General features: G+C 35.7%; 1 protein-coding gene across 3 annotated transcripts in view; it reads left to right on the top strand.

The window, feature by feature from the left end:
- The window catches only part of LOC107018107 (F-box/LRR-repeat protein At5g63520-like), a 13074-nt gene extending 1512 nt beyond the window's left edge, over positions 1-11562 (top strand). Inside the window, exons 2-10 of one of the 3 annotated variants that reach the window (XM_015218489.2) lie at positions 1457-1564; positions 4079-4171; positions 4267-4398; positions 4582-4683; positions 4983-5022; positions 5154-5306; positions 9140-9321; positions 10491-10609; positions 10907-11562. In XM_015218489.2, coding sequence (XP_015073975.1) covers positions 1457-1564; positions 4079-4171; positions 4267-4398; positions 4582-4683; positions 4983-5022; positions 5154-5306; positions 9140-9321; positions 10491-10609; positions 10907-11366 — 1389 coding nt within the window. In that variant the 3' untranslated portion in view covers positions 11367-11562. Of the gene's footprint in view, positions 1-1456; positions 1565-4078; positions 4172-4266; positions 4399-4569; positions 4684-4982; positions 5023-5153; positions 5307-9139; positions 9322-10490; positions 10610-10906 lie in introns of all 3 variants that reach the window. The other 2 variants (XM_015218490.2, XM_015218488.2) reach the window with 2 other exon arrangements.
- Positions 11563-13243: the final 1681 nt, after the last annotated feature.

Genomic DNA, 13243 nt, shown 5'->3' with positions numbered 1-13243 from the left:
CCCCCCCAAGTTGGATTTTATTCTGCCACCGGAAAACCACTTTCATGCCTCGACAGAAATTCTATGTTGAACCTATAAGTACCATTCCAGCTCGTTCATGAACTTCATAAATATTCAAATCTTAAAGAAAACACAACAGAAAATCTCAGAGGCAACTGTGGCAGATTTTCCTTAATCTCAGAGGCATATCTTGGTGTATTCCTAGCAAGATTGATGAGACTCTATTCGGTTGGAAGATGGCTGGAGTTGGGGCTACCGGCTACAAACAGAGAAAGATGGCGTATGATCCCTGCTAGTATTTGGTGGACTATATGGGAGGGAGAGAAACGAGAGATGTTTTGAAAATAGGAACAACAACATGCAGGAAGTTAAGCTTAAGTGTATTTTGTTGTTCTGCTTTTGGTGTACAAATGTCTACTCCAATGGAACTGAGTCAATCATAGATGTTTTAGGATCCACTTAGATTTGGTTCAGTTTTTTGGATAGATTATACTTACTTTCTGCTTTTGTAAATATGGTTTTTCAGTACTACCTAAGTACTATGTGAAATACAATGTTACAGGTTCCCAAAAAAAAAAAAAGAACACAGAAAATCGGGAAGGCAGTTTTTCTAACTGTTGGCTGTTCCATAGAAATTCAACCAAAAATTCAAAGGTTCCTTATTCTTCTCTTAGACAAGGAAAAAACAGAGATGTTCATAGATTGAAAAAATGTGTTGTAGGTGGGTTTGGATCTTTTACCTTAGATGGGTTGGATTTTTAGATTTGATTTTAAAATTTATGTGGACCAACAAGATGAAGCTACTTGTTTCATCAAATGACTCATCAATGCCACGTCATTGTGCGCTATTAAAAAGAGCTATTTTTAGACCTTAAAGCAATGTTGAGGGCATTTTTATAGGTGGAAGGAGGGCATTTTAAAACCATTTGTGATACGTTAAAGCCATTTTTGAACCTTTTCCCTTTTTAACTATAATAATTATGATTTGGAGTACTTCTCACAGAATTTTTGAATATGCAAGTATTACTTATATTGAAAAAAGTGAAGAAATGGGTGTCCCAATACACATAACAAGTCATAGGAAATACATCGTACTCCAAACCCTGACCATTTGTTTAAGAGTTTGAATTTATTTATAAATCCCAGAGGTGGCAACAACACTAGGTGATTTTCCCCTTCTGTCCAAGCCAGCGTCGGTGGACAAATTTATCCAGTACGTGTGCTGGTGCGAAATAGAAAGTACTCAGTGGAATTAGTTGAGATGCAGACAAGTTGACTTCAACACCACGGTTATAAAAAAAGAGAAGTGATAAAAGGAAATAGTTAAAATTTGATAACAAAATCAGTTTGTCGAACTTCAGAGAACCAAACAGGAGAACTATTTTGGAAGAAATGCAGTATCTTGTTTAGTGTTATTATATGAATTTATTGAGTGGGAATTCAATTTTTGGTGTAGGTTGCTGTGAATGATGTTATTGACAAAGTTTTAGCTTGTCCAATTCGGCCCCAGTTTGTCATTGCTTCCATTGGTCCTGCTTTTGACTTGGATGAAGCTCACCGGCTGGTATGCAGTTTTCTCTCTGAATTTGGCATTTATGTGCACTATATGTCGCAACTCCGTCGACAGATCTGTTTGCTAAATTTCTACATCGAAAAAGAAACATTTTCTTATGAGTAAGTACTTCTTTTACTCGGAGATTAAGATATTAATTTGACTTCCGTACTCTCCCTGTTTCAAATTTGAATGGCTTAGGCTTAGTTTGACTTGGCATGGAGTTTATGAAAGACGGAGAAGCTTTTGGAACTTGTGACTTAAATATGACAACATTTGTGTCGCTATACAATTTTTGAAACTTGTAGTCTTAAAAATGGCATAACATTTGAACTTTAACTTTATCAAAAAAAAGTATGGCATAACATTTGTGTGGCTATCCAAACTCGACTATAGAATACCGTCCCTGTTACTATTTGGAGGACCACTTGGAAAGAGAGGAATTCTAGAATTTTTCAAGACAAAAGGAGAATATTCTAGTCCAAGTTCATATGTATGCTTTTGCTTTCTTCTTTTCTGACAACATGGCTGAGGTAGAAGTCACTCAGGATTTGGAGAGTCTTTACATAGTCCATTATGACTAACAGGACATTGTAACTGGTTCACTCCACCAGCACACACTTGGTGCTGGTCATACATTTATAAAAGCTACTTGTAGAAAAAGGTTTCTTGTGAAAAAAATACCCATAGAAAAAACTCTTGCAAGTTGTGAAAATTGTATAGAATAATGCCATTAATAGAAGGGAAAAATGTCATATTTACCTCTCTGCTATTAAAAGAAGTTTAATATTGCCCTTCTTAATACAATCGATCCATGTATGCCCTTAATGTTGTACTATCGGTCCATATATATGCCTTTACTGTTATACTATCGGTCCATATATGCCCTTAAATTTATAGAAGGGGGTCAAATTTGCCATTCCTCTGAGAAGTGATAACCCCATCCATTAGCTGAAAATGGCATGCCAACTCACTTCTCCAATCCTTCTTCTCCCACCACAACCCAAAGTCACCAACACCTTCACCTACCATCATCACCAACATAATTATTCTACTTAGTATTGCATTTGTTAGGTGTCTTGATCTCTCAACTGCACATCATCTCCCCGTTTTAAAGCCAACAAACTATTTTTCAGATCCTTTGAATGGTATTCGGTCCATAAGTGTGATTTATTCTGAGGAAGTTGCTTTGAGTTTTTTGGACAGAAAAAAGGTCTCTGTTTGGTCTGCCTTCGATTTGCTGATGGAGTTTCTACAGATATAGGCATGTAAAGATACTGTCCAGATTGTATTCATGGGTTTGATGATGATCAAGCTAATGTGTTACATCAGATGTTCCATCATCATTTTTGTAGATCGAATAATTATAGTTGTTAATCAGCGGCCGATAAAAGCTAAGCATAGGTCGTATGCAAATGGATGGAGTTGACAAAGGAAGGGGAAATTTAAGCCACTACTTCTATAACTGTAAGGGCATATATGGACGGATAGTATAATATTAAGGGCATATGTGGACCAATAATATAACGGAGGACAATATTGAACATTTTCAATAATAGAGAGCAAATACAACCCTTTCCCTTAATTGAATGGTCACACACATTTTGGTACATCCCCAAGTTAAAGGTGTCTTACAAATTGGACTAATGAGTATTATATAACATAATAATTTATGACCTTAGTTTTAGTTCTAAGCAATAATTCATTTCTTCAAGACTCAACTTGGATTCACTTCCAATTTAGTATAAATGGAGTATGCCAGGACACATAACTCAGCTTTTGGATTACTGGAACATCAGAGAAAGGAATTCCAGTCAACTAAAATGATTAGTTTGCTTTTGTTTTATTTTTGGTGTAAACAGAGTTATGTAAATGATACTGAAGCAGTGATAGATCTCATAGAATCCTTATTCTTCTGGCACTTTGTAAATACTTTTGACAGCTATGTTTGCTTGGACTCTCCAAAATGTTGCATTTTGTTGCTGTACCTGTGTCGGTTCACATTTTTGTAGGGCCTAGAACCCGCCCAAAGGCGTTTTGAAGAGTCAGAGAAACATAGTTTGACAGCACCTTGTGGTACTACATCTATAATGCACTTACCATTTTTTCAAAAACAAAATTTAAAGTATTTTTGAAGAGGTTTAAAATGAAATAGAAGAACTGAGAAGGATGAGATAATGTACAAAAGATAAGAGAATGAAGCGTAGTAAAATACGGTGAGGAATATATTAGTAATAGACCTGTTAAACTCAATAATTGCCCTACCCAATTGTAGGATTGGTGGGAACATTTTTGGCTTAAGGCTTTTAGGAGAGAAAGAGATCCACTGGTTCTTAATCAGAAAGAAAGGAGAGATCATATGGTTATGTAGTAATTTGTGTTAGGGTATAATAACCTACAAACATTTTACCTAATTTTTAGCATAGCTATAGCCTCCTTTTTGTTGTTTCAATTGATGTATTGTACTTTGTTACAGTAGTAACCTTAATAACATCATTTCCATCATTATATGAATTATTTCTGCAGATCGCTGGTAGATTTGGCTCCCAAATTCCAGTAATTACTTCGATATCCCAAGGAATTTTTGGGCAAAATGCTACCACCAATGAGTTTGAAGAGGTAAATCTAATGGATATAGATTAGAACCTATTTGGGATTGCATTCTGACTGCTTTTAACAAGAATTGAAGTGCAGAAAAATGATGTTTTTTCCAGGTTCAGTGGGACACGTTTGATGATGATGATGAGGCTCATGCCGATCTTGGTAATGAGATCCACGGTGCTTTACTAACTGTTGGCTTCTTGCCAGGACTGGCAATTGATTTAATCCCATTATCAAAGACTCTGGTAATTTTTTGTTCCAGTAGTTCTAACATATCTTTAAAATATGAATGCCTGCCTTATTGAGAGAAATTTGAACTTCCACCTTTTAGCTTGAATTTCAGTTCATTTTTTATGAAGTTCCTACTAGAGAATTTGCGCTAACTTTATTCAAAATGGGATATACAACTTGTGGAGAACAAATTTCAGGGAAATCAAGTACTCATGATTGATGATCTCGTGCTCAGTGTCAGGGAACGCTCATCCTCTCGTTCTGGATCAGCATCACCGGTGGGGATTTTGTTATTTTCTGTAAGTCCAAAGTCTTGTAAACCTATCATTTTGTTATTTCTGAGGCCCCTGCGGCAAAGCAGCTTATTCCAATGATGCCTAATATTCTATAATTGTGGATAAGGGGATAAAATTAGTTCTTTTGCAATTCAGATTCTCTATGAGTGCCTGGACTAGTCATTTTGGATTTAGAGTATGTCGGATTAAAATGCTGGAATGAACTTTGAGGGATTGGAGTTTTTGCTTTTCTAGTATATATGATCAACCTTCTTTCTTTTTACATTTAAGTGGTAACAAAAGCCATTTGGATGTTGTTCTAGGATGAGGAAACTGACATCAAATTTGTCCTTGAAAAGTTTGGTGAGTTGGCTTCATAATTGTTCATTTGTAAAAAACTTTATTTGTTCACATTTAATGGATGCAAATATGCCTTTGTATTTGATTCTGCGAGAAACAAGTTATATTTTAAGTGTCACATTTCGTGTTTGTAGATTATGCCTTTTCCACTGAGACTGTCATTGTGGGTGACGGAGGTTCTCAGTTTTTATACCGAGGTGAGACTGCAATTAATCCTTCTAATAACAAAGCGGCGAGTTCAGCTGCTGTTGTTCTTTTATTTTCAAGGGATAGAGGCAAACCTCCTGGTACGTGTTGCTTTTTGAATATTATTTTACGGTTTCAAGTTGTGATCCTGTTTGTCCGATAACAAAAATTCTATTTTACAATATCGTCAGGAAGGAGTATTGTTCACTAAGTCATTTCGAATAGACCCACAAAATTTGGGGCCAAATTAAGCCGGTTTGTCGTAGTTTGGAAAAACACATGGACTAATACACACAAAAAGCTAAGAAAGTCACGAATTTCAGATTTGTGGCCTGAAACACCAAAAAGCAACATCTGTCCTTAAGAAACAATATGCTTCGCTCATTAGGTCGTTCCGAATGGACCTTCAAAGAATACGGGGTCAAACATAGTTGTTCAATCATATTTCATAAAATTCATAGACTTAAACATGAAAAGCCGAGATGATCATGATTTCCTATTTTGTGACCTAAAAACTTGAAAATTCATAGACTAATAGGAACAAAAAGTTGAGATAATCCTAAATTCCTGATTCGTGATCCCGAAACTAAAAAGAAAGCAACGTTAGTCCTTGAGAAACAAATAAAACAATGAGTATTGTTCATTAGGTAGTTTTGACTGGATCCAAAAGTGGGGCCAAACAAAGTTGGTCGATTGTATTTTGAAAATTTCATGAACTACACTTGAAAAGCTGAGATGATCTTGAATTCTAGTTTTGTGACCTCGGAACTCCAAAAAACAACTTTGGTCCTTGTGAAACAAAAAGTATTAAGCACTAGTTCTTTTTGAGTGGATCCACAAAATTTAGGGCCAGACAAAGTCGCTTGATCGTATTTCGAAGTCATAAAATTCATGGACATATTCGTGATCTCAAAAATTTGATAAAAATCATAGACTAATAGTCACGAAAAAATGAGATAATCTTGTATTCTAGTTTCGTGACACAAACTCCAAAAAAACGATATTGGTCCCTGAGAAACAAGAAGTATCGTTCAATAGGTTGTCTTGAATGGATCCACAAAAATTTTGGGTCATACCAATTTAGTGGATCAAATTTTAAAAAATTCATCTATTATACACACGAAAACCTGAGATAATCCTTAAGTCTTGTTTTATGACCCTACTCTAAAATAAGCAAAGTTGGTCCTATAGAGGCAATAAGGTATCGTTCACTAGGTCATTCCGAATGGACCCACTAAAATTTGGGGGCCAAATGGATTCTGTCGATCGTATTCCGGAAAATTCATCGACTAATATATACATTGAAAGATGAGATAATTTTGAATTTCTAAGTTGCTTGGACTTTTCACTATTGGTGCCGTACCCGTGTCGACACGCCATGGGCGTGAGATCTGTGACCGATTTGGTCAACAGATTTTGGGTACTTTGACCAAAATCTATGGGGAAAGTCTGGACAATCAATCCAAAGGATAAGGTGAAATTGAAGATATGAAATACCTTTTATATAGAAATTTCTTTGTCACTCATTTTCCTTCAATTTCTTTCAATGATTCTCCTCAAGTTCTCCACATAATATCTTATAATTTAGGTTTTACAACTCTATTTTTAGATATTTTAACTATTTTAGGCGAATCCTCGCACCAGTATCCATACATGGATCCGTATCCCCGAATCTTAAAGCCTAGATCATGAAGGACCCGACCTCTAGATCCGCACCAGTATCGGACACCTGCACTTGAGTCCGAGCAACTTAGCTGAATTCTAGTTTCGTGACCGCGAAATTCTAAAGTGACGTCGGTCCTTGAAAAACAATGAGTATCTTTGAGTCGGTCGTATTTAATTGACCCACTAGATTTGGGGCCAAACTAGGTAGGCATTTTCCCAAAACACTAATATGATGACTCTTGAACCAATCAATAGAATGAAATGAAATAAATTCAGTCGATCATATTTTCAAAAACTTCATGGACTAGTACACATGAAATGAGGGGTTTCCATGTTGGAGGTCTCGGGTTCGAAACCCTTTGCCAGCGAAAGCAAGATGTTTGCCTTCTGGGTCGAGCTCGTGGCACCGCGCTTGCGTAGTGCGGGTTACCTATCCTGTGTGGTTTGTAAGCTATTGCATAGGAACGGGGGTTTTACCCCGTGCGCACTCAAGGGGTAGCGACTGTGGGTTTTCCTTGTCATAAAAAAAATAAAAAAAGAATTCTTGTTTCATGACCCCGAAACTCAAAAAGAAAAAAGCGATGTTGCTCCTTGAGATACAAGTAGTATCGTTGTTTAGGTCGTTTCTATTGGTCAATCGTATTCCAGAAAATGTCATGGACGAATACATAAAAATTGAGGTAATATTGAATTCCCATTTCATGATTACAAAATTCTAAAGAAAGCGACATCGAACATGGAAAAGCAATGAGTTTCTTTCATTATTTGGTTTTGAGTGGACCCACAATTTGGGGTCAAACCAGTGTTTTGGACGGCGAAAGGCGACAAGGGCCTGCCTCGCCACGCGGCAAGGCGCTCGCCTTTTTTCAAAAAGGCACCAATTAATACCAAAAATTAAAAATACTTAATTGCATATAAAATTATCCAAAATCTCAATGCCAATAACATATATTAGCTAATATTCAATTCAAAAACTAATAGTAGATAGTAAAAAGTCTAAAACTTTAAAGACCCAATAATTCAAAAGACAACACTAGAACTCTGAAAGTTTGTTCTTCTTCAAAACTATCCAACTCTTGAAAATTATAGGCAGTAGAAGTAAGCAGTGAACAGAAAAAAATTTGAGCAGTGAAGGATCTTCTAGCAGTAAGCAGTGAACAGAGAAAAAAAACAGAGGAGTCAGTAGTGAAGGACTGAAGGAAAAATACAGAGAAACTCGTGTATGGTGCATCTCAAGAAGAAGAAGAAAGAACTGAAAGATCAAAAGAAAAAAAAAAAGAGGTATACCTCAGTGCAGCAACTCGAAGATGATGGAGTCGACTGTCTAGGAGAAGAGACGCGACGCGAGGGGAAGAGGAGCACTGGAGCAGCAACTAGACGCGAGGGGAAGAGGAGTCGGGGAGAAGAGATTGCGACTGGAGCAGCAAATTTTGAAAATAGAAAAAAGCCACTAATTTTGACTAATATTATTAAGTCAAATCTTTAAAAAAATTTAAAATCAAAAAAGCGCCGCCATTCTTTTCGCAATTAGCTAGCCATACCTCGCCATGCTCGCCTTTTCCATGTCTCGCCTCAGTGTGAAATGGCTAGAAGGGCTCGCCTCACCTCTCGCCTTTGGGGTTGAGGCGCTCGCCATTCACAATACTGGGTCAAACAGAGCCAGGCAATCGTATTCCGAAATATTCATGTATAAGTACACGGGAAAAATTGAGATAGTCCAGAATTCTTATGTTGTGACCCCGAAACTCCAAAAAAAAAAAGCGACGTCAGTTTGGTAGAGGCACTAAGTATCATTCACTGGGTCATTTCAAATGGACCTGCAAAATTTTGGGCCTTGCGGAATTGGTGGATCATATTTCAAAAATTGATGGAAAGTAGCGATGTCAGTCCTTGGAAAACAGTATGTATTGTTCACTAGGTCGCTGTATTCTGAAAAATTTATAGCTTGAGCACCGTGTAGTACATTTGACCTGTATTTTTCTGAATAACTTCAGTAAGTGCTACCCCATGTGCTTTCTCAAATGAAATTTTATCCTCTTTTAAATTTGTTGTTGCTCATGATCTTTTAGGTGCATTTCCTTGGTACTTTTGAAAATTCTCAGTATTTTTAGAGTCATGCCGCTGCTTATTTGCAGTTATATCTGTAAATATAGTTTAAAATATTAGATTCCTCATCTTCTAGTTAATATTCATGTTACTTCGTATAATTTAGTATATTATAAGTCAAGGGATTTATTGTGGCAATCATTTTCTCGGACCCTTTAAACAGGTGTTGGGGAAACTCAGTTTCACATAATGTTATCCACTGGCATTTCATCGATTGGGCCTACATACAAAGCTGTTTCTGTTAGGGGGAGATCCCGTGACTACTCAACTTGGCTCACTGCAAAAAGAGAAGCAGTTCATGGAAGTCTGGATGGTCAGACTATTTTAGATCAGATTTATGATGAGGTAAGGTAGTACATCTTGTGAAGTAAATTGGTAGTTAATGTTTCAGCACTAGATTTTAACTAGCTAGTTTCTGAAGGAAGTAATTTACAGCTGGTTTGTTAAAAAGGTGACTATCAAATGGTTACAAGATGCGTAGTGTAACTAGTCTCGTTTCCTCTTCCTCTGATTCCTCCACCATAGTGAAGCCTTTTAAGTTCAGAATTGCGGGGAGATCCATCAAATGCCAGAATACTCTTGCCTCACTTTAGCAGGGATGAGCATGCAATGTGTTTAGAGAGATGCATAATGGCATATTGGAGATATTTGGATGATTAGAGTCTATCATCCTGTCTTTACTTATTTTCAAATTCCATTGGTAAATCTCAAAGAATGCAGACCTTACAAATCAAGGCTATAAAAAGTTTTTCACCGAAGTATGTCTACTACCCCTTTTCATAAGAATACTTTATAGAAGTACGTTTTTTCTACAGAAGTATGTTTACTACCCCTTTTCATAAGAATTACTTTATAGAAGTACGTTTATTATTTGATCTATTGTTGCATGCACAATTGCAAAAGGCATATAATAAGATATGAATAATAAAACTTCTAAAAAAAAAATAAAAATCCTCGAGATGAACCAAAAAAAGAAAATTGCTTTCGTTAATCGAGTTCCATTGTGGTTTACTAATCTTTCTTAATGCCTAATTTGAAAGTGAAGGTTTCTTGTGGGTTGGAGATTATTTTTTACTTAGCCATTTAGAACATCGAAGCTGTCTTAAGTAATGATATATTTTGCTCTACTAGTTTATATGCTACTCATGTGTGTGTGTGTCAACCCATGAACATTGTTGAGTTTCCACATCAGTGTGGGGATGGAAAACTGGTTTCTTTATATATGGATTGGACAATCCTTGCCTAAGGTCCATTTCTTTACATGGCATAAGAGCCAGACTCATCCCAATTTTGCTCGATGTTAGGACCCTATCTTGTATTATCGGAGTGCGAGGAGGTGTTGAGTTTCCACAATGGTGTGAGTACGATGAATTGGTCTTTTAATATTGTCTTGGGCAATCCTCATCCCATGAGGTAGCTTGTGGGGTTGGATTGGGCCCAAGTTCCATTTCTTTACATACATGTTCACATTATTCTCTGACTCGAGATGTTTCTCTATTATTTGATTTTTCCAGCTTGGAGGTCATAACAATTGTCCAGTTCTATATATTGGAGTTACAAAGAGAAGGAAATGCTCTATTGGCCAGGAAAAACCAAGCTGGATAAGTACACATGAATTCCATGAGGTTTTAAGGTAATTAATGCACTTGATTATCCATTTCTGGTCTTCACTTATGATGTTTGAATGTTCTGCTCTCTGTCTTTACTACATTTTTGGTGTCCTGAGGTGATGATTTGCACATGCTGGTAGAGGGACTATTGTCCAGGAAGTTTACATGGTTCTTAGAGAGAATCGGGAGTCCTCCTCACCTAAGTTTGTTTCTGCTAACGTGCAAAGCCATGTTAATTTTAGTTGAAACCACTATGCTCAGAGTCTAGTACACTTTTCGTTGTACTCTTCACTTCTGTAACTAATTGTAAGAATTTGCAGTGGTGATGAGGAGTATCTGTATGTCCATGGTGTTGGTATCAGAAGTGGAGACTCCTTCCGGTTTTACCATGCAAGTTCAGATTTAGCCCGTGCTTCTTGCAACACTGTTGCAAATAACTTCAGACATTTGAAGCAACTACTTAACTATGAACGTGATGATCATACTAATAGCAATGGCGTAGCTACACACAAGAAGCCTGTGTTTGGTGGTATAATGTTTGCTTGTTGTGGTCGTGGCAAGTTATTTTTTGGTGAACCTAATGTAGACGGCTCACCTTTCTTGGAGAAGTTCCCTGGGGTTACTTTCTCAGGAACCTATTGTACCGGAGAAATTGCACGTGCAGATTTATGCTCATACGAACAGGGTTCTCAGGAACACAGCTCTATAAGTTGCAATTTGCACGTATTTAGCACCGTCTACCTTGTTATGTCATATACCCCTCCATTGCCTCAACATTAGAGATAGCTGGTTTTGCCATTGAGAATCCTGACAGGTATTGGCAAAAGAAAACAAAATTCTGGAATTTTGAACTTGTAATTTGTTGCTGTTTCTTAGTAGTAAATAATGTTGTAAATTACATTACTGCAAGAATTGTGCTACTTTTTACACATTCTTATTGGTATCTTCGAATAGACCAACAAAATTTGAGGCGAAATGGAACCGGTTAACAGTATTCCAAAATCCTTAATCCTTATTTCCTAAACCCTAAAAGCTAAAAGAAAAGTGGTGTGGATCCTATAGAAACTATAATATAATTGATCAGGTAATTATTGTCCTACAAATATTGTCCTACTTGTTCGGTATAATTTGTAAGTATACGCACTTCTCAATGAAACAATTTTTTATTATATTTATGAAGAATGGACAATTAGATCATATAAATGATGAAAATATTAAAATAAATAAATAATGATAATTCACAAGGAGACTATAATTAGTTGGAACTTGAAAGCCATATATTAACAAATATTTGATACATATACTAGATCCAAAAAAAAAAGGATCAAAATTTACATGTTTTAACCCTTGGAAGAATTTAATTAGCGGTAGAGAGAAGCTTAGGAAAATAGTGAGGATTAACCAAGTTTAAATAGCTATCAGAAATTAAATATAATTTTTCATGTTGCAATTATTAAAAAAATTAAGCACTTTTAATTTGTAGATAATCTGTTATACTGAATTAGAAAAACATCCTATTGTTAATTTAATTTTAAATATATTCTCAAATGAAACTACCATTTATTTTGTAATAAAAGTAAATTAACTAAATACACTACTATGTTCTAAGCCGTTCTAATTATGTGGAGTCCTAGTAGGATATGGTTAGGAATCCTACTTGGGGACCAAGTAAGGTTTTTCCTATAAATAAAGGGTTTTCCTTCATTGTAAATAAGATTTGTGAAAGATCTATGAATCCTGAATATACTTCAAGAGAAATAAGAAGTCTTTTCTCTTCTCCCTACTTTCTTCTTCTTCTAAATTTATATAGTTTCATAACACGTTATCAGCACGATTATTCTATTCTTAAAGAATGATGAAGAAGACGAAAAAAGTGCAAAAGATATCTTGAATAAGTTATGCAATAAGGTTCTTATATCTTCAAGGTATGATTTATCTTTATGTTATAATTATTTATGTAACAGATCTGGAGGTACCATCTAAAGTAAGTATTTAAAGAGTCTTGTTGACTTTCTATACGTTTAATTTTAATCGATTCGAAAGAGAATTTCTTAATTTATTATAATAATTAAATAAGCACAATTTAGTGAAAGGTATGTTTTCAACCTTTATATGAGGTATGTGATCTATTAAGCTATATTTATTAACTACTAAAGTTGATTATAAGAATTCAATAATCTCAATTCTGTGTGTAATTATAATGTTCGATCATATTAATGGTCATCAAAAGTGGTAAAATTACAATTATTTTGAAGGCTTGAGGTTGAGCCTCATTGTGGGTAAGACGATAAATTTAAGTTTTATCGCACCAAAAGAATAACACGATGGATTTACGTCCAATCGCACCAAGAGAGTAAGATATCAGGATTCTTGATACTCTGTGATGAAAGATGTTGGGTTTAAGTCCCTCATTGATTTATGGCATAAGACGTTTGGTTTGAGTCTCAATGCACCATATTGATGATATAATGATGACTAAGGGAAATAATGAACTTTTGATAAAATTAGTCATGAAATATATCTCGCTGAAGCAGAACCATTCTCCAAAGAGAATGTAGCAGTGCATAAATGTCTAAAAGAAGACAATTGATTAAATGATGCACATGAATATGGAATGAGGTACTAAATTATCAAAATTTGATGTACTTAGATGATTG

Source organism: Solanum pennellii, chromosome 4, assembly GCF_001406875.1.
Source record: "Solanum pennellii chromosome 4, SPENNV200".
Taxonomy (NCBI): Eukaryota; Viridiplantae; Streptophyta; class Magnoliopsida; order Solanales; family Solanaceae; genus Solanum; species Solanum pennellii.
This window is presented reverse-complemented; position numbering and strand designations above follow the sequence as displayed.